We start from the raw sequence: 23,169 nt of genomic DNA, 5'->3' as shown, positions 1-23,169 counted from the left end.
TGCATTGCGGCTAAAACATGCAATCACCAAGCTGAGGATCTTGCCTACGTCTGTTTCCGGTATTGTTTATGACAGATGTATTTTGTTATACACACATTCTTTCACATTTTAATTTGAATTTACATTAAAGTATTTCGTGAGGCCTTCTAAAATGTTTTTAAATATAACTAGGGTTGTAGTTGAAGAGTTTGTAAATGAACATGAACCCAAGCTGTTGCCTGGCAACGCAATCACACAACGTCACGTCCGTTAATTCTACAACCACACACATGGATTAACATCGATTTAATACATTAATGTAGCCTTTGTTTCTGCTAAAAGAGGTGTCAACCAACTGGGGCAACTCGGCGAAATCGAGTGTGACTATTAAAATATAAATAATTATTATATTAATATTGACAATAACAACCGACCGTCAGGGTAGAGCATTTGCTTGGCATTTCCGGGTATTTCTCCACTGGTTGGGCCATGTTAACAATACCGTGTAACTGTCACATTTGAAGGGACAAAATCGTGACATCTTCACGTCTCCCAGGATGGTAAATCGTCACATGTTCACGTTTTGCTGTGATACCGGGTTGCTTTTAACACCGTATGACAGTTTCCCTCTCATCCAGCATTCATAGTGTAAACACTTGAAGCATATTATTTCTGTAACTTGAGCTTGTTTGATCTGAATACACTTCCTTATTCAACCGTGAGAAATACCAAAGGGAATGTTGCACGGCTATCCAACCTCCGATCAACCCCACTTACAGCTCATACAAAGTCATAAGTCATTTTTATTTATAGGGCTTGTTTGGTGATAAGGAACTGATATGTGATGCTGAAGTTAAGAACCTTTGTTTGAATGCACACATGCATTGATGTCAGACAGTTTAAAGGTTAACACATAAGGTGACAATGTTTTGACATTTCATCCACTGAAATTAAAGCTAATGCTCCAATGAAGGTGAGCAGAATTTTTCTACTGAAGTATATGCTCTTAAATTCAGCCTTAGTTGTGTCTCCATTATCCATTCTTAATGCACCTTAGTTGAAGGCTTCCAAAACGGACTATCAAGCAGTAAACTCAGCTAGGGTAGTTTGTCAGGTGAGCATCTGTACCTTTAGTGGACTAAGAACAGGCTTCTTTTTTAACTGTATTCTTCACTTAGTAAATGAATCCTGAATTACTCCTAGAAACCATAGCACAGGACCAAACAGCACAACTTGGAGGATGAGTAGGAGGGTATACTGTAGCTGGAATAAAGCCCATTTTTGCAAAAGCCCACACGGAGGACGTAATAATCTTATAAAATGAATTAAATCAGAGAAAAGTTTATTTTTAAAACTCAAAAACAATCGCAGCTTCGACAATGCAGAGTAGGTATAAGACATAATCATAAATCTTGTGGCATTAAATATACATATAATGATATAACATTTGTGTGTTTTAATTACAATTATATAACAGTGCAAAAATGATCTTTTCCTCCCCCATTTTCTAGTCAAGCTTAATCAAAACCTCATCTATGAAGTGGATATACTGGTTAAACAGAAAACCAGTTGAGTAAACAAGCAGGAAAGCCAGCAGAGAGCACATGATGCGGGGTTTCCCTGTAAATCATCTAGAGGAAATGAAAGCACAGCAGCAGAAATGGGGCAATAGCAACGGTTGTTATGAGGTGATTGACAACGCGGGCCTTGACAACGGCCTAATTATTCGGAGTCCACTCCCAGGAGTAAAAGTGATGGCTAAAGAGGCAACCTTATCTACGACCAATCAGAGCAGGAGGACACTGTTGCCATAACGTCACGGCAGACATGAATAATGACCCTATCTGTTTATTTTCTTCCCCTCTGTGCTGCTCTCTTCCTGCCCTAGAGGAAATCTATTAGAATCAAACACATCAAGAGCAGAGAGCAGAGGTGCCGGGGCCGAAGAGCGAAGGTTGATCTAACGAACCTGAGGGGAAGGAGAGGGGGCAGCAAATGGAAAATGATGTTGTTAATAAAGAGAAAAATATTTGCACAAAGTAAATGACAGGTTACATTTTTCTTTTTATATAGAATAGTATTAAAAGGTTCACATATTTTGTGTACCAGACATAACAGGATTGTTATGATTCAGTAAAAGGAGGCTTATATCAAATCCCAAAACTCAAAGCTGTTGGAGAACTATAGAAGAGCATGACGAAATAAAGGGCAGAGGTAATAGGATTGAGAAGCTTTACAAAGGTTACTAACGAAGACTGGTGCTGCTTCATAACATCAAGGGTTATAATGTCAAGTTCCACAAGGGAACCCTATTCATTTCCCGTTGGCCTATGTCCCTATTGCCACAGCCTTGCTTGTCTTTATCTCTTTCTATCCTGGGTTGTTTTAATGTCATATGCTGCTAATTTCATAAAACTATTTCCCTGTAAATCTGAGATAAGCCTTACAGAGCACATGAAGGAGACCACAAAAGCACATGTCTAGGAAAAGGTTGAATGGAGCCCAATACATGATTCTATTGGCATCAACACAATTACAGGCTATTTATAGTCTCCCAGTGGACCCAGAGGCACATACTGTATAACAATAAAGATGGTAATAGGGGTCACACCCTAAATTATGTTCTCTAATGTCGTGCAAGTTAGGTATGATGAATACTCTATTATTGCAAGTAGATTATATGGAAACAAAAAGTGACTCCAAGCAAATGCTCCTTGGTGGCCTACTTAATGGGGGACAAGAAGAAAGGAAGGAGACATTTATATCTAGAGCAGAGGAAGAGACAACACGTCACACAAGAGAGAAAACAGATTGACAGGAAATCCCACTGTGACTCTAAACAAAGCCAGATCACACTGTTGTGTCTCTCATGTCATATTATTGTGTGGCCCAGCAGACGCTTGTTCACACAGACCCCCCATTTTCTATAGGACAAGGTGACAGCAACTCTCAATAGGCTGTTATCCAGGACACAATTAATGTGAATGACCTCAAAACCACCCAAACACACACTTCCCTGTGAGGTTCTCCTCTAAGTTACATATGGGAGGGAAATGATTCCTTATAGGGGAGAGGAAACAAGACTTCAGACATGGCAGCCGTTGCACAGGGACTATTGGCTGATAACATATACATACACCAAAACAGCTCTACAGAGCTTTGTACACTTGGGGCTCATAGAGAAGAAAAACCTATTCATTTAAAATTATTCCATGTTGTACTTGCTGCTGTTTGCTCTGCCACCAGCTCTCGCTCAGATATGATGGCCTGGTTTTCTGTTGGCTGTGTCCCAGCAGCTGTGATTAATTTTCTTTGTCCTACATTGGGTTTGTCAGGGTTTGTTCCATTCATCAGTCTACTGAGCACTAAACTAAAAAAGGACGGAACCTTGAACCTTTTCACGTTTTGTGGAGACGTATTTCTTTTGAAAAAAGGAAGAGTATTATAAAAGATATTAAATTAAACCATTGAATTACTGGTGTGATTGTGGGTACATAACTGAGGGAATGTCGGGGACACTGAGGAATCAGCTAATTAAGATTAAAACATTCAGTGTAAAATGTATTAAACCACTAAATCCTGTTGGCATGAATTAAGCGATATCACCAGTTGTTGGCCACTTGGTTGTAGACATAACATATTTTATATACAGTTGTTATTGAGAACATGCCAGCAAAAATCTACCTTCACATTATTTGGAGTCTTGTTAGTTACTGTACACCACAAATACGTCCTTTTTTTTTTTCCAGAAATCCTTAGGCATCATTTTGGCTTTTGAGGCTTTTGAGCTTTTGAGGCTGGAAAACAAGATTGAAGTAATGGCAGGAGTGAGCAGGGTAACTGCTGAGCCAGATGATCAATTTACATGAGTTCACTTTCACATTATACAGTGAGACTATGTTCCTTACACTCCATGGTCGTTATGGCCCCAAGTACAGATTTTGGTGTAATGCTTAATGCTAAAACATATTTTAGCAGAAGTAGACGTACAGAATATGGAAACTGAACAGTTAGTCAATTATTCAACAATACAACAGAAACTCAGATATTTTATAACCAAAGTACAAATCGGCCGTGTGATCACGTGTTATTCGTATTTCCTCTTGGCCCTCTTGATAACTTGGTTTTATGTTTGATTTAGTGTTATATTTGGTTCAGCCCCCTCCGGTACATCTCAGGTGGGTGCCTCACCTTGTATTACATTTGGTGGATTCTCAAGAGACAGCTGAGGAACTCCCAGTGCCCCAGCCGGCACCTTCTCATTAACAGCAACAACATACGTACATGCCGCTGTGCTTTAGAAGTGGAAACTCCTGTTGCTGTGAATCCCAAGACTATTGTCTGTTAACTCTGCCAGCACTCACAGAGGGACACACAATAACAGGTCTACCTTAGAATGGCTCCAAATCCTAACACTAAAAAAAGAATTGTCAAAAAGGTTTGAGTAAAGGGTTCATTTATTTTTGGGTGAGTGAATGTAGGTCGCACCAAGAACACCAAGATCCCCCCTGACTAGCTGACTTGCTTTCCCATCATCCCTTGAGCCACTTCCGAGGCCACAGGGATGCCATGCAACTCTCTCCCAGCCTCGACTGCCAGCCACTGTCACCATGACAACCCCCTTGAAGCTCGACAGGAGGTGGCTACGTGGACCTGCTTGTGAAAAGCAAGTCTGACAAAGTCTCCTCTCTGCCGCTCCCTCCCTCCCTCCCTCCCTCCCTCGCACCGTCCTTCTCTCCCTGATTTGTACCTTATTCAAAGCTCACCCAGCTTTGAACCATCTGTCCTGCTGTAGTCTCGTTCTGACTCCTGGTTTTTCTACTATTTGTGTCAGAGCGCCGTTTAAATGTAAGGTGCTGTGCTGATTTCTTTCCATGCATTTGTCACACCGTTCTCTTAAAAGTGAAAGAGTATGCAATTACTTATTTGCCTTAAGGAGAGGCTGTTGAAATTGCATGAAATTCTTAAGCTGTTTGGATTAACAGTCAGCACACAATCACAGTATTGATCTTCATCTTCATCAAGAGGTTACTGTCAGTGGTCGATAGTTTGAGAGTAATAAGATGAGCGTTAAATTATGTGGGATAATTCACACCCCTGATTCTGAATGTAGAAGGGCTTTGCCTGTGAAAGAGATGGGGTTTCCATGGAGACGGGAGGAGACTGTGCCTTCCACATTTCCCCCAGTATGTTAGCTAGAAACACACACACACACACACACACACACACACACACACACACACACACACACACACACACACACACACACACACACATTTGCAGTAACTCAGCTGTAGTCTCTCTATCATCACTTCTACTTGTAACTTTGAACAGCAGAGCCTCATTTATCTTAACCTCCCGCATCTTGCCAAAGTGAATAACACTTACCTTGGAGCTACTGCCAGTCGTTCTTTCTATACAAATGCATATAGGCCTGCAGATTGTAACTGGTGACCTATAATCATGACGTTACTTATCTACCATAAGGGCTCCTGCACTTTGACTCACCTTATGTGTCTTAGTCTTGATTCTGTAAGTGTGATAGCTAAGAATGATCTACTTAAATAATCTGAAAGTCACATTAGTGGATAGATGTATGTCCTTTAGATCAGTGAATTAAATTAAATGTAATCATTTACATTACAGGCCCTGACTTCGCTTCACCCCTGAGCATATTCCACATTTATGCTACACACTTCTGGTAACGTAATTTTCCACAGATTAGATGCCTATGTAGGAGTATTCAAATGATCATCCTCAGCAGTCAATAATATATGCAAGCCTGTATGGTATTTGACTCTTATTTATTCAGTCATTTCCACTGAAGTAAAAGAACAAATGAGGAACAAGAACATTTCTGGCTTCCTCAAAAGTTTTCCCTTACTCATGAAATGCTTCCATGCACCACATTTCATAAACTTCTAATATAGGTAAGAAATCTATGCCTGGACCATCCACTTCCTGAATGAATCCCCCATCATCTCCTCTGCCTCTCAATTATTCATGCATTTCAGATGAAGAAGAGAATCCAGACTCAGCGTCTATATTTAAACTCTGACTGGTCCATGGTGGCTGTATAAATAGAAACAGTATATGGTCTGGTCTAGCCCACCAAAGGAGGCTGTCTTCATCGCACATTTTACCTTAGAGTATACTACATTTATTGCAGGGGGGGAGGTAAAGCTGTGTAGAGGCACTTCTGAATTGAGGAAATATCAGTGAAGGAATTTGGGAAAAGCTTTCCTTGTATGGGCTATCAGTTTAATGTCTCACTTTATCCACATGGTAGTCTACCCACTGCACTACATAAAAAGCAATGGTGAACAGTCACACACTGCAAAAAGAAATCACAAGGATCTTATGTATATGTATTGCACAGTAGAGTACCGGATATATAAGGAGGCAGGTCTATCACATTGTTCCGGGATATTGCCTCTATAGGGTCTAATAATGACTGTATGACGCAGTTCACACCGCCGTGCAGTCCAGGATAGTTTCTTTATTTCAGAAACCAGAGAACGTATACTCGGCAGGGAGCAGCGAAGAAGGAAAATGCAAACATTAAAGAGAAGCATTGATTTGAAACGCAAAGAAAGATGCAGAGAAAGGCACACTCACAACCCTTTTACACACACACACACACACACACACACACACACACACACACACACACACACACACACACACACACACACACACACACACACACACACACACACACACACACACACACACACACAACTTGCACACAGTCAATCAACAATGACGCCTGAATAGAAGGCAGCTGCAAGTCTCAGCATCACGGAACTGACAGTTGCCATGGTGATAGTGACAGTGAACTTTTTAACATTTTAGTGACGGCTGTGAAAGGAAAATAAAAGAGAGAGATGAAGAGAGAGCACAGACACATTCAGACAAAAACAAGACTCTCGGCAAGACGCCACACATTGTGTTCACAGAGCAAGAGCAATACAAAGCAAGATGACTCTTAATCCTGAACTCATGCGCATGCTTACTGCAGATGTTCTACTTACTCACGCCTTAACATTACACCGAGTCCATATTTCATAGTTATTTGAGAGCTCAGTGACCATTCAGTGTCAGTGCTGTTAATCCTTTAGAGAGTTAGACTCATATTAACATGCAAATCCTCGGGAACTGGACGGCTTTACGCATATGATTGTTGTACTTAAAACAGCATCTTTGTATTTGTCCTAAAATGATTCAATAACTCTCCTGACTGTGATGCAACCTGTTAGGTCATAGGGAACATGTGAGAACATATTGTAACATACCACAAGGACGAGCACAATATGCATGTTATCTGTGTAATGAAATTACGGAGGCATGTTCAGGAGGCTCTGTGCCGTACTAATGTAAATAAATGTGCAAAAGGGATAATTAACCATTCACTAGCCCCGCCCCTTTTTGCTGCTTTTTCCAGCTTTCCACTCCCTTCCCAGATTGTACATAGTTTACAATAAAAACACCTTTGCCAGTTGTACATTTAAGTAATGTAATGGTCCATCTCTGTGATTTCAGAAAGAGGTAAACTACCTTGCTTTCTTGGAACCAGATTTAATCAGCTGGTACGGTAACTAAAGGCAACTATAGATAACCAAGTTGGTTGTTAACGCAGCGTTCCAGCTTAGTCTGGTTCCAGAAAAAACATTGTTATTGTTTTAAACTCAAAATACGTGATAACCATAATGAGTAAAATATGTACAATAGAATGGTTTTGTTCTTATATAACCTGTTTAGCTGCCTCGCTTACATTACATACTTGGACAAGCAGGGAAGAGGTTTTATTTTTGTACGTTCTACACCACGGTCTTGCTATTGTGAAAATTACTTTTATATGCTAACCTTTGCAGCTCACATTAGAGCAGACACACAGTTTTGTGAATTGCTAACACTTTTGCTTGTATTTTTTGTTTTAAAATGTCAATAATGATACTCAGCAATTATGTTACCGCTATCTCTTTTACTACAGCCCGAGGCACACTGCTTTGGCATGTGGAGAACTCCAAGTATTGATAAAGCTGACGTGCGTATTTATGGTTAAACTTAGGATATGGTCAAATTGAATGTATAGGTAGCAATTGTAATCGTTCGAAAAACGAAATAAAAGACTGCAATGATACTGCCAGTATCTTTGTATTGTCTTTTTCATGTGTGTGTATGAGAGTGTGTGTGGAAAACCTGAAAGTAGTCCCAGGCCGGATGAAAGTGCTCATCAAGGTGGAAGGCGCCTCACACCTATGGTCAAGTGCGCTCTCCCCATTCTCACAAGCATGCGTTGGCTTGATGAAGGTTTCTCCTTCACCTTAGTGGAATCTATTTATACCTCTGCCCTTAACACTTTACTCAAAGTCGTTTCTTAACCTTACCACACGAGCTTCAGCATGAAGTGAAATCCTCCAGAGAGAAAAGCTGAAAATACTACAAGTGGAGCAGCTGCTGGACCTGAGAGTATTGACTTATAGACGCAGTTTTTCTTTCCACACGTATAGATGTTAAATATTGGATAGGGTGTGCAGTGGGTTGTATATCACAGTAATGGTGATGTGGACTTTCTGAACGTCCAAGGCCAGCAGCTGCCTCAGGGCCATTCTGCTGTGTTGTGTGGGTAAGAAATGGTAAAAAAAAAAAAATAAGTGAAAAAAGAAAACTACCTATACCTTTTACTGTATATGATATAAATTGCATAGCACAGACATAAAAGGTAATACTATACGTCTCAGGACTTCCGATGCCTGAGCCTGTGTGTCAATTGTAAGTACATCCTAAAATAAACCTTTCCACCTGGGTTAACTGACTGAAGTGGTTATTTTCTACTGCACTGGACAGTGTGCAATGAAACAGTGAGGAATGACATGTGACAAAGGTTACATATCAGGGCCATATGTCTATCACAGTGTGCATCTTCAGCGACCAGGATTTCCCTCTAAGTCTTCTGTATTTTCATTTGCTGAGCAGGTGATTTTCTCATTTTAGTTCATTATACTCTGACAGGAATGTTGATTTATGTGCACTGTCCCTGTTAATTAAAGGGGACCTATCATGCAAAATGCACTTTTGTACGTCTGACTTTTATACATGAATATGTGTCCCCGGTGTGTCAGGGAACTCACCAAGTGTCAGAAAACACAACCCTCTCTATTTTCCTCCATACCCAAATCTCTAAAAACGGGGCTGCAACGGATCTGATACAGACTGACTGAAATTTGAAATTTTTCTGACGTCAGAAACGGGGAGCTCCGCCTATATGGGCAACTCTCCACCTATCAGGGGAATGAGAGGTTGCCGTGGCATGGTAACAGCATGGTAACAGCATGGTAACATGACTCTCGTGCCTCGCCCCCCTCCTTTGCAGGGGGGCGTGGTCAGCTGCAGCTCATTTGCCACAGAATCAGCCCTTGTGAAGACAGGAATAGAGCAAATAGAGTGACAGAACTTCACAGACATGTTTTATATAGGTATGGCCCTACAATATATTATTCAAATATAGCATGATAGGTCCACTTTAAATAACAAGATGGCAGATCTGATTTATATTCTGTAGTGTAAATGATCCTAGATGAGTCCCAGATTTGACTTGGCATTCAACTAACTTTGCTTTCTTCTGTATTTTGTTTTGAAGTTAAATGATCTTTTGCTAACTCGAGCTCTGAGTCCACTTTAATGATAGCACTGTTTTACTTAAATTGCTTATAGGCTCCTCACTCCTCACAGCAAGCACACCTTCAAGGAGTGGCTTGTTGGTTTTACCCTCTATGGTCACAATCTTTGTGACGTAAAACTATTACTGCTAACCATTCAGAGCTGTGAAATGAAAAAATATGATTTTTAGTTTAGGTACTTTTTTCTGATGAAGGTCTGAAAAGGGAACATGCAAGGTTGTAAATGTTTTACAGTATACCGTGTCATATGGTTGTGTTTGAATGAAAACAGTTGTGACAGTCAATAATAAAAAAACTCCTTGAGGGTTTGCACCAGTTGGGAAAAACTGACACAGTATAATTGTTTACTCAGTATTAGTCACTCACTTACTGACTCGCTGATTATACTTATGATGCTTTGAGTTAGACTGCATGTGACTCCAACCGTGAGACTAGAACTGCCGTCTCTTGAATAAAATATGCTAAATTCTGCACGACCAAGGTCTCAATTCATCATAGAGGAAACACAAAATACATAATGTATATGGTTTCAAACTTCTTCATGTAAGCTAAGACATTAAAAACTAAACCACTAACCAAGCTTCTTGTTGATGCTCAAATTGCTTTAGTCTTTTATCTTTCTACCCTATGAACAGAAAACAGTTTCCCAGAATGACTGTGTTTATCATAACTCATGAACACAATTCATTTAAACATTTGGGTCCTCGATGCTGAACTTTTGTTTCTGCTCCAATAGAAGAAACAAAAATACTACCCAGATGCTTTTATTTGTTTAGCCTCTGGCCATGTGAGAGATTTAAGCTCATATCTTCCTCATTCTTTGGAAATATAGATACTCTCCATTAAAAGGACTATCAAATACTTTGCACACACACCCAAGTCTTTCAGGTTATTCTAAATTCAACAGCTTTTTAGTATCCAGTATCTAGACTAATATCTAGTAGCCAGGACAGTTGATTATCTTACTACTAAGTTCAAACATAATTGTTATAATAGCAATAATAATAACAACAATAGAGAAACTCTAAATCAAAAACGTGTGAAATGCTAAAATTATGGTTTTGTAACCATAATAACGTTTTTTTCTTCATAATATAAATATTTGTTTTTGATGAGAAGATACAAACACCATGACTTAAATTTCACCTTGATGAATTAAATGAGGAATTTGTTAATCATTTTGAATAGAGAAAATATGAAACACATTTGAATGGTTGTTCTTGTTAAATACAAGATGCATGCATACCTAAAATAACTAGACACGTGAAAAATGCTACAACGCTACAAATGAATAAACCAGAGTTTAGAGTGGTTTACCCACAGGCTTAAGATGATGGAATATTAAACAATCATCATATGCTAGATGTCCTTTAGTCATCAAGCTGCTTCTTTCTTTTCTCTTTTAGCTTCTCAGATGTAGTCTCCATGTGTAATCTTCAATGTATTTCCTCCTTACAGGCATCCTTCTCATGGGGACAGTGAAGTCTCAGTGTCTTTCACTCAGTGCTCACGTAACAGCTCAACTCTAAATTAAAGAACAAAGGAGCTGTCGAGCTTTGCAGTTGCACTTCTTTATTATTGACCACTTCCACTATACAATCCAATTTATTTGTGTTCGACCTTTCTTCTTGAAATACGTGTCCAATCTCTTTGCATGAACTCCAAGAGAATTGCTAATATGACCACAGTTATGTAACCTATAACACACTTTAGTCACCAATCAGACGCAACTTGTCCACTGAAATAAATTCTGCTGTGATAAATAGAGCAAAACGAGCAAACCGTCCCTGCTCAACAATGTTCTGCAGCAGAAATATACTACAGCTGTGCCTCAGTAAAAGCCTGCAAAGCTGTCATGATATTACAAATCCAGAACCAACTACTGCAAAATGCATGACATGACTTGTAAAATACTCAAAAACACGACTCAACCACTAGAGAATCAGACCTGCAAAGTGAATGAGCATTCAAAAAGAACAGCACAATGTTAAAATAGATACTGAAGGGTCCCAAACTCTTTGGAGTTACTGTTGAACAAAACCTCTGTTCAACAGTAACTCATTTTTAGAAGAAATATCAAACAAAAACACAGTGAAATATAGCATGGACTATGATCAGAATCATAATCCTTCGCATTTTGGCTTGGTCTTTTATCCGTGGGTTATATGGCCTGCACTTTTCACACAAGTTACTTCAAACACATCAATTATAGGCATTGGGTTTGTAATAACTTAAATGTCCCTGTTTGTTTGTATGATGGTTTATGTGTGACTGAATAAGCATCTATGACCTTTTGTATTACAACAATGAGCCAAATATCTTTTCTAACTAGTGTGTCCCCTGACCTGAAGCACAATATTAGTGATGCATTATGATGCTGCCGACAGAGAGAACCCCACTGAGAAACACATGACCTATCCCTTACTGTCACAATTAGACCAATTCATACTATCGTGTAATCTGCCCAGCGGACTGGTGACTGTGACAGTAAACGTGGAGGGGATTATCAGGCCTTGGTGGACATCTGCACTCGACTGAGTGTTCTCCTAAAGATGTTCTTTCCTTACAGATGTATGTCATATAATGTACAATATATTTGTAAAATGTGAATTCAGATCCAGGTTGATGCAAGTCTACGCACATAAATCTCACAACTCTGCAATTCTTCTCAGCATCTTTTAGTTTGTTTTAGTTTCCTGGACAAATCAGTCAGTGCAAAAAGCACATACACACCATCTGTAAGATACCTGTCAATCGCCAACAGTTAACTTAAAGGGAGATGTTTCCTTCATGTTTATGTAGAGAACAAAATTGAGATAAACATTAGTCAGGTTGCCAGAAATATGAGTCAAATTGAATGCTAATGCTGCTGTGTTTCTGCTGCTGGATGCTTAAGGCAACTGTTTGCTCACACTTTCACCACGTTAACTCCAAACTGTGATAATACCTTAATCTTATGTCTACAGTTTGTTCTGCCACACCCAAGGGGCCCAAAGAATAAAATGTAATGCAGGTTTCTTGGATCGCGTAGTGTATTTGCGACTTAGACTTAAAAAAAACATGTTCTTGTCAAATTTCACCAAAGTTATTCTTGTGCCACGTAATTGTCAAAAACTCACTTATTCTTCCTCAAAATGAATTGAATCCCTACTTAATGTGAAGAAAACAATCTTCTGGTTGTCTTCTTCATGGCATAGAAACAGAATGTTGATTTTCAAAGTTATGTGAAAGCAAAACATTATTTGTAACGATGATAAGGAAGCCATAGCCATCTCTCCGCAGATCATAATTGCTCATACAAAAAAATCTTGATTTTCCACCATTGTTCTGGCCAAAAGTAAGGTCAATGTTCTTTATCGTAAACTCCAGGGATAGTGTTTCACACCATTGGAAACAGTATACAATGCAAATATAGGTGTGCGTGCGAGTGTGTAACTTTATACTTGTGATCTCTTAACATTGACAACAAAATCGGTCGTAGGTGAGAGCTTTTAATCAATTCCCTGACAGGCAGGGAGACCGACGGGCATGAAAGCAATCATTAAATCACTCAATCTCCGAGCACACATGATCCCGGCGTAGATCTCTGCACCGCGCAAACCAGGATAACATGGACCAATAACCTAGCAGGATCTGATGTGTTATTTTCTTCCAAAATCCCCTATCAAGCACACAATTGTGACCTGAGCATTGTCTGAGAGTTGCATGAGATACTTGATTCTCACTCTGAGACCTACCCTCTTTTTAATGTGTTTGACATTGGCGTACAAAAGTTAAATCCTAGTGCTACTTCAAGAACCAGTGTGACATTTGCAGTCAGAAATCCTTCGGGATGAGTCTTGGATATGTTTTACATTTTGGCATATGATGTCATTAAGTCAGGAAAGAAGAGGGAGTTATAATGGAATTGTTTAATTGCATTGCAACTAATAACTGTGTTGTCATATTGGGTTTTTAATCATCCTACAGAGGCAAAGTATTTAAACTGAAAACAACAGTGTGCCAAGAATAGACCCTTGAGGTTAAAAATGAGGAACAGAAGTATGCCGTTAAAAAAGAGAAGGTAACAAGTCAACAACTGTTTCCTTGAGACGTACCCACATATCTTTCTAGACACTCTATGATGCAGGAAATCAAAGCGATGCATAGCTGAACTTGAGCATCTTTCCAAATGAGGCTGTCTCCTCACATACAAAAAGAAGTTGAGTAATTCCCGATTGTTGCTACCTCCATAACATAATTTGTGGGATTTTGCAAAAAAGCTTTAAAAAACGATATATACTATTTGATAATGGGACAGGTAATGTCAGTCTTTCATGAGTTACTCAGTGTATAAATGTAGACTCTGGGTGATTCAAATCCTGAATTGGGACACAGCATTCTAGTCTGTTTTTTTAAAGACTTCATAAACATCATCATTCATTTGCCTGGCTGTGATTTTCCAACTGTCAGAAATAGGGATGGATTAGTCTGGTTTCTGCATGTGTTGGATTCAGCTGCGGACTACTGATTTATGTGGAGGAATGTAGCCAGACCACATTTATATGACATCTTAAGTGTGACATGAGAGCAGCATGATTGGAATGTGTTGCCTGCCATCTGTAACACAATATCCACTAAAAGAACAGGAAATGCTAATTATCCATAGTTTGATTCCCAGAGGCAAAAATGTACAGACACCTTCATGTTCCTCTTTGGTTCTTCAGTAAATTGGGTAAAGCCAAAGTTGGATACAATTTATTTGATCAGCATCAAACATAATCTTAAAAATGTTAGTGAACAATATCTCCAATGTGATTATGGTATCTGGGATTTCAGTAATTGATAAAAAAAAATCTAAATTGTACTCTTACTAGAATATTGTACTGAATTATTCTAAGGTTATTATTTGCTTGTCAAGCGATGGTCTCAGCATCTTACTGATTTCCAATAGCTCTGGAAAGATGTTGCATTATTAATGACACGAAACCACCCAAAATTGAGATGAAATTACATAAATGCCACTGAAGGTGAAACTGGACTTTTCTTGGCACCAATCTCACTGTTAGGCTCTGCTTTGCCAGCGGACACAAACAATCTTATTTCATGGTGACTCGAATCCTATTTGAGCAAGAGAAAGACAATGCTGTGGCTTAGAAAGAATGTAAACAGAGAGGGAGGGAAGCTTCAAATTGGGCCGGGAGTCTCCTGGAGAATAATTAACGTGACATTTCCCTGACATTTAGTTGGAGGTATGGTGGAGGATCCTGAAGAAAGGGCGGAAGGAAGAGAAGATATGAGCCAGTGAGGGAAATAGAGACCGAAAGGATGACAGGGTAGAAGATTATATTGATATTTCATCTACTACTTTCTTGTGTTGCTCTGTGCAAACATTTGAAAAGGGGAACTAAGCAGGAGTGCGATTACACTGCAGCAACTCAAAAAGACCTACTCTCATGTTCATTACCTACTCCTTCAGTGGTGATAAAATTATACTTTCGTTGCTTGGCAACCGTTTGTTTTGTACTTAACTGTACCGTTGGCCATCTGTTTATGGGCTGTAACATACATTTCCATCTCTGACCCCTGATAGGAGCGCAGAGCTGATGAGCTGTGGTCAGAGATGGTCCGCCCGACAACCCACAGTGTGCTCCAGCCAATTAGGAAACGACTAAGACAATACATCAACCCCTATCAGTGCTTTTAGTAGTTTGGTCTGTGGTTCGCATTGCCCTTTCAAGCTAATTAGGAATTGATAAACTCTGCCTCTTGCTGTGTCAAGGTAGCTCTTTTTTCTGTAAACCACCCATCGCTCTAGGCTTATAATGATGCCAAAAGAGTAGATGATGAATACCTTTATTAATGGAACTCACTGTATCCGCTTATCAAAAGGTTGTTATAGAGAGCTACACATTCTCAAGAAACAATAAGCACAATCACTTTATTCAAAAGGTATAGCACCCGTCTTCGTTACGCACTTCAAAACGTTCCTCCAGTGATGCTCTGATAAATTGCAGATATCAGGGTGCGATAATGGAGACAGCAGCGCATGGTCAAGTCAGAGTGGTCATCTCCTTTTTGTAGGCTACAGCACTTTCTCAGCTCTAACACAATAGACATTGATTTTACATCGCTTTGATCCCCACGAAGAAGACGTTTCACTGACAGACTCGCAGCACTCATCTCAGTCTGTTTGTGGGGTAGAGCTGACAGTTCTCACCACAGAGCATCACCCAGCACACACTGCTAATAGTTTCATTCCTATACATTTCCCAAACAAGGCACTCCACTCACTTTAAAAACAGAGTGGGAAAGAGACAGCATCTCCTTTGATCCCTTCAATCCAACCTGGAGGAGTGATCAAAGGCTGCTCATGTTTAACACTGCTGATGCCTCCCAGTTTGTTGTTGCAGGTGTGGCTCTCTGAGAGGCCTGCTGAGGCTAACTCAGTCTTTTTGCACTGAGTAAAGGTCGGATATCTAATAGAAGTCAGTGTGCTCAGGCATGGCTTTCCGATTGAGAACTACACGCTGACTAACAGAAGGGTGAGAACATAAACAATGAAATACTAAACATACAGATATTACTGAGAGGCTGGGTTACATGCTCATTCAACCAAATAGGTCAAAACCTTAATACAAACATTCCAGCAAGCAATTTTTTTTTTAACCTAAATTCTTTGCTAACAAATATTTCTAGTCCGACAAATCAATTAGCTGGCTTAATTATGAGATAACTGTTACAGAAGCAAACTCAATTAGTCTGGGTTTTCTATCATTTCTCTCTTACTGCAGCTGTTTGTTGAAGTGTGCAATAATGACATGTCACACAACCATCCGTTATAAATGTCACTAGCATCCTCTGTTGATAAAGAAAAGTGCTCCTTACATGCCTTGATTAATCCGAATGATTCAGACAATTCTAAATCATTTGTGACTTGTTGTTCATTCGCACAACAATATAATTGAATATATCAGCCTTCTGCCAAATATCTCAAATGCAATTGGCTCAGGGCAATGCTAGGCACAGAAACACGTCTAACAAAATAGAGAGGACAATCAAAAGGAATCACTTTGATATATTTCATGTTGAAAGCAAGGGTAGCTAAGTAAGTGTGTGTGTGTGTGTGTGTGTGTGTGTGTGTGTGTGTGTGTGTGTGTGTGTGTGTGTGTGTGTGTGTGTGTGTGTGTGTGTGTGTGTGTGTGTCTCAATGCTTTTGGGTTTGTTCATCGATGTGATTGAAGGTGTTTTTTTGTTTTGCTGTGTTTATAGTTGTGAACAGATATACTACTACACTAGTACATGGTAGGCTATAGGAATGGACTTTTGTTACAACCCTGGTACTAGAAGCATTACAGGAGATGCATATAATGGACTTTGTGTTGTATTTAAGATGCTTGAGAGTGATGTATCCTGAGAGCTGCTTTCACAGTGAGAGTCATGACATGCTTTTTCTAGCTCTTGAACTATAATGGAAGATAATATCAGACACATCCCACACTGGTACTGTAAATCACATCCGCTGGCTTATTCTATAATTCCCCCTCTTTTCTTTGTGTTCCAACCTAGCAACAATCACAATATCAGTAAACACAAAGCACAAAACACAGAGGTGTCCTAAATTGTCTCATGTTTTGCAACTGTTAATGGCTTTTGAAATGTGTTGATAGGTCTGAAAATTGCAATCTATGAACAGTTGCTCGTATTACTCACACTAAAGCTTAGCAGCAGTGCACATTTTAAGATTGTGCTCTTGTGGACAGGCATTTTTATGATAGGCCAATTAAAAAAAAATAATGTGGTCTAAAAACTAAAACATCCCATCTTCATTTCAAAATGCTACAAACAACCAGAGGCAATTACTCACTAAAAGAGAGAGAGAATAGCGTGTATCATATATCAAAATGTCAAAGCAAGAAACACTTTGAAAATAAGAGTCTGCAGCCATGCTAGCATCTCTGTGACATTATATATTTAGGCTAATTGGTGCTTTGAACTAAATGTTGAAATGTTAACACACTCACGATGATGGTGCTGACATAATGTGAGCAGGTATAATGTTCACCAATTATCTTAGTTTAGCATGTTAGCAACATATGCTAACTCACCCTCACAAAAAAGGATGATGGGAATGTCATTATTTTTGATTAACCTTGGATTGCTCCAACCAATTCCACCCCCAACTCCATTACCTTTGCTGCAACAGATGAGCCGGGCTTTTCCAGGAGGTCCCAGAGTTTCTTACGTTTTTCTGCACAACAGGTGTTGTCAAATTCGTCTCCCTCTCTGTCTTTCATATTGTCGGCCTCTCGTTTGAGCTCCTCATTCATTTGCTCTTTTTTCTGGTGGTACCTCGCCTGGCAACAGGACTCCAGGTAGATCTCGTCGATGCCCCAGTAGTCAAGCTCTTGACTGAAGGACAGGGCGCACATCTCTTCCATCATGTGCAGCTTACCTGTGCGGTAGAAGTTCAGAATTGAAGTAAAAGCCCCAGGATGTCGGTCAAAAAAGTACTCATTCTCCTCGAGGTTGTAGTCATCGCACACTTCCATCAGAGAGTCATGGGTGTTGCAATCTCTTAACTTTCCCAAACGTGTCCGTGGTAGCCTATCTAACGTTCGCCACAAGACCTCATGTGGGAGACCCCCAACATTCAGCCGTACTCTGCGGTAACATGACTTGCTGCGAATGATGTCCACCGGTTCAGGTGGTAACGATGATGTTGAGCGGGAGGCATCTTTGTTCAAATCCAAGGATTTCTCCATGATGACTTTAGGTTGAGGAATCAGGCAAACATCCAGGGCTATGGACTACAGCTGGTCCTGTTTCCTTTCATTATTGTATCTAAAAGATGACCAAAAAAAAGCAAAAGCATTAGTACTCTAAGATTGGCCCCAAAAGTCAAGGTCCACGCCCTAATCATTCGGCTTTGAAATAATGTTGTATTAGGTCTGGGCCCCATGGGCAGGTAATAAGAGATTTAAGAAGAAAAGTAAAACAATTTAAATACATTTGTATCAAAAACAACTTTAGATTTGTCTGATTTCCTAATATTTGCTTTTTCATTATGAAGTATTGGATACTCTACCCTTTCAGGCCTCTAAAATATTTAAATCAAACAATCCAAAGGGGCCAAATCCATTATTGGTTGAATTTATGTTAATGTCATCATGATGAGGGGTGCAAAAAAACACTACTTTCAAGAAGTGTTTTTTTATTATCCTGGATATACCTGGTTTATCAACATACTTGAATATAGTGAAATATGCATCATATTAAATCCACAGTAAATGTACACTTATATATGTTTCTTGTGACTTATTGTAAGGATTAAAATCCTTGGTGTAAAGGCAGAGAAAGAAATAACAGAAGATTGTTTTTATTATGATTTCAGGTTAGAACATGATTCCCTGAATTACCAATCTTAGATTGGGATTCTTGAGATAAATATAGAGATAACAAGAAAAAACTGTTTAAACATTCATTATTATTGTTCTGTTATTGGCTAAACATGAAAAGAAGACTAATTGAATGGAATCCTAATCCAAAATCTACTTTTCTGCCAATATAAAAATGACTTTAACACCTCTAGGAACCCAGCATGGAACTGCCGGCTGCTTTAAAAAATAATTTAACATCATTGGCTTAAAGAGCTCCTGCATGGGGAGTGAAATGTAACACTGACAAACTGAATTTTTATCTCTGGATTTTCAACTGATCAGATGCTGTTCATTATTTTTAATCATATCCCTAATCTACAATAAACATACTCTAAGATGTGCGTTCTTGAGATGACTCCAGATATCAGTCTGAAGAATCTTACATTTATATTTGGGGCTGAGTAGAAAACATTTGGAACACCTTGAATTCTTTCTACCAAAAATTTTGAAACACTGACTTATTATCTTTTTTCCAAGACTTTGTCTCTATGGGAACTCATGTAATGTTATGACCAACAATAACATCGTTTTCTTAATGAGTGTTTGGGTTGGTCACTGGCCGTGTGACGCCCATGCAGTGCTGTGGGTGCAGGACACCAGTGATGATGAGTGTGGTACAAAGTGAGCGCTGTCCACTCTAATGGTGCTGAAACCCCAGGAAGCGCTGTTCACTGCCTGAATCACGGCGAGCTCCCATGGGGGGAGGCAAGCTGACTGAGAAGAACATATAGCCTCTATCATCTCCTGTAGAAACCTACGTCTCCAAAATCCTCTTATTCTGACTTGATACGTGGCAAGAGCAGCACATGTTTGCATGCTGATCATTATTTTGTATCTGATGAGAGCTTGGAAGCCCTAAACACCTCGGGCCTTAAGATGTGATCAGTGGTCGCTGTCACACAAAGTTTCTAACACTTTAACAACACAATCAGGCCTGAGCAATATGTCAACATACATTACAAAAAACGTAGGAAATAATATCAGGAACACAAGATATATGAGGATGGAGACATTGTTATGTAGGCTTTTGAGCATGCAGTAACAGGCTGCGGGAAGCAGGGAAAATAAATGTTAATTTCAAGGAGCCTCCACCCTCCTGTTTTCTTGAAATCAAGGCTTCGATAACACATTTCAGCAATAAACCAAACACTACAAAAAAAAACACAAACACAGTGTGCACCCTACACTGTGATATTATGCGCAGCTTAATTGAGATTGAAAATAAGCTTATTAAGATATTTAATCATCTACAACTGCAATATTGTGAATGCAAATCCTTAATCGTTGAGCATTTCTCTGTTTTTCGGAGTCTGCCTGCTCCATATCGGTGCAGTTTAAATGCACAGTAGTCCTATGTGTACCATTGACAACACATTACAATTGATAGGTTACATATAATGTAAGTGAAAATATGGAAATAAGCTTAAAAACAATACCGTAGTGAGTTGTTGTCATCCTGCACTGAATCAAACCAGCACGTAGCGCTCTGTGAACAAACAATCCGCTGGCACAAACGGAGATGAAGCATTTAAAAAAGGAGGCGTCGTTATTGGTTTACTATTGCCAGGGTCTAACCCAATCCATTTCCCCCTCCTCTGCCTCCGACATGGCAGAGATTTCCTCAGCACGATCTACTGCTCACCCGCTGGTTTCCTGCTCTGCATTTCGCACCAGTGGTTCGCCCGAAGATCAACAAGTCTGCCGAGAGCCCATTCGGACACTACCTGTGTTCCAGTCAGCTGTGCGAGGCGGCGCCGCATCTTCTGAAGGTGGGTCCATGGCAGCGCAGCGCTCTCCTCCACATCTTATTAACTCTTTCAGCACCACTTGTGTGGTGTGTACCACCTGAAATAATGGCCACTGTTGTTGTCTTCAGGACGGGGTGTACTGTAAGAAAAATTGAATTATGTAATGAAAACATTAAACAAAGAAAAAATACTTGTATGATCTCGGGGCGTATGGTTTAAAGGCACCTCGGCAACAAAGGAGCCCCAATCAATGGTAAATGTGAAGAGAGGATTTGAACAAACATCTCATATGGAAGTACATTTCATGATGCTAAATATGAGGGTATGGCTTTACCCTTCTCTTATCATCACATAAAAGGGTATGAAAGTTCCCCTACATTACATGCATGAATGACGTAGTAGCAAGAACTCTACTGAAAATGCAAACTGGGAATGATATAATTGGACTGTTTATCTGTAGTAGTTCGTTTTAACTGTTTCATACAACATAAGGTAGGACATTCATTAGTTAGACCATGAGCGAACTATGGATAAATCAAAGAGAAGAAAAGTACCGGAGGAACACAGGATTTAATATTATATGCTTTCACAGCAAGCGATGCTGGTTTACCGGTATGTTTGATATATGTAGAGATAAGTTGTCAAAGGTGCTGCAGCCTTTACGTATCGAGGAGAAAAACGGAAGAGGAAGACAGCTGACGATCTTCAGTTATAATTCAATGGGGTATGCCATTTATTTCAGAAAACACTTTTTGTTATATTCCATGGAATGCTCTTAACGCCCCGATAGCAATGAATATATTACATGCTTTGACAATAAATACATAAACAAATTAATCTGTGGAAGCCGGAGCGCTGTAAAAAGCACGACCAATCATTTTAGCCGGCCCGGCTAAAAATAACTGGATGGCCTACCTGTCTGTCAGCCTTCCATCTGTGCACAAACTTATCTCGTGTGTCTGAAGGAAGAGGCAGATTTTTTCCGGTTGTGTATTTTCTAATTCTATCGCACTCAAGCTGGTTTCTCCATTCTTACCTACCCTACCGTTAACTCTTTTTAGGGTGCAGCTATAGGTTTTATTTATTTCAAAGTGGGCCCATTTTAATTATATTTGTTTTCCTTCAAATGTGCAAAGTAAAAAGGTAGGCCTGTGTATTATTTGGAAGCCAAAGTGACGTGTCCTTAGAAAGTTATTGTAGACAGCGGTGTAGGGCCTCGTGTAGTTGTCTTGTTCTATAGTTTCTCACCGCTGTAGTAAGGAGGGTTCCTGGTTCGCCGTATACGTATGAGGTGGCATAAGCATGGGTTGTTATTGTACTCACGAAAACTAAGAGGTGACGCTAGATATCACACAATCGAAGCGCAACAACGCAACTGTCAGCTTGTATATCGCTGGCTAAGAGTGAGTGACTCACCGACAACTATCACCACTCTTACAGCTAACGCCTATCACAAGCTATTGAAATATGTTTGCGGCTCCCAGAACAAATATTTCTTTTGGGAAAAAGAAGGCAACACACACAGTCGGACTCTTGGTCAAAGTGACAAGAGAGGTTGCGACGGAACCGCATTCTGTATGGTAGAGGACGATCCGGATGACTGTCAAGTTCGCAAGATGGTATGCCACTGGTTCGCGAAACAGACATAAGCGTGAGGGGCTGCTTTCTGAGGTGTGAGAACTGTCTTGATTCAAGCGAGAGCAAGAGGGAGGTGAGACCTAAGCGAGCAGTAGGAGACAGGGAGGACGATGCTCCGAGGAAATGTCGAGCGGACAACTCTGATGCCAAAACAGTGACAAGCCGGGACTTAAACAATCAGGAGTGGTGGCAAGAGGGGATGATACTTTTTCCGCACGGAGTGAGAGCCTCGCATATGACAATGAGATGACAAAAAGGCAAGCGATGGTGATGCGTGTGTGTGTGTGTGTCAGTCCGGATACTTGCAAGACCCCTCAAGTAAAGCGCGGATGTGTTGCGGCGGGGACGAACATCTCACAGCGTCTGTCAGTCGAGAGTGACCTAGCATTAGCTAGAAGGCCGAATCCGACTCGTATTCCGACAGCGTCGCATCCGGGAAGTGAATGTTGATACAACTAACACGAAGGGAACACTTATAATAACCAGCTACGTGACCGAATTGATTTTAGGTTTTCCATGGTAGCGCGTCTCTTGTAGCAGAGAAAAGCCGACAGACAACTACAAAAAGGTACCTCCAGAGCAGATGACAACGGGGGTAGAGGAGAGATGAAACTGAACAGAATCGAAACTCCGACACCTCTGGAGTGCGGACATACACTTTCCCACTGAAAGCCTAAAACAAATACGGCGACGTGCGCAAAG

General features: G+C 40.0%; 1 protein-coding gene across 1 annotated transcript in view; it reads right to left on the bottom strand.

Moving 5' to 3' along the window:
- kcnb1 (potassium voltage-gated channel, Shab-related subfamily, member 1) overlaps positions 1–20,849 on the bottom strand; it is a 31,002-nt gene extending 10,153 nt beyond the window's left edge. Inside the window, exons 1-2 of the mRNA XM_010794624.1 lie at positions 20,518–20,849; positions 17,834–18,485 (exon numbers count right to left, since the gene is read on the bottom strand). Of these exons, the coding sequence (XP_010792926.1) occupies positions 17,834–18,406 (573 nt within the window). The 5' untranslated portion in view covers positions 18,407–18,485; positions 20,518–20,849. The remainder of the gene's footprint in view (positions 1–17,833; positions 18,486–20,517) is intronic.
- Positions 20,850–23,169: the final 2,320 nt, after the last annotated feature.

Source organism: Notothenia coriiceps, unplaced genomic scaffold (genome assembly GCF_000735185.1).
Source record: "Notothenia coriiceps isolate Sejong01 unplaced genomic scaffold, NC01 NC01_scaffold00037246, whole genome shotgun sequence".
Lineage (NCBI taxonomy): Eukaryota > Metazoa > Chordata > Actinopteri > Perciformes > Nototheniidae > Notothenia > Notothenia coriiceps.
Note: the sequence above shows the minus strand (reverse complement) of the source record. Positions and strands in the feature narration are given on the sequence as shown.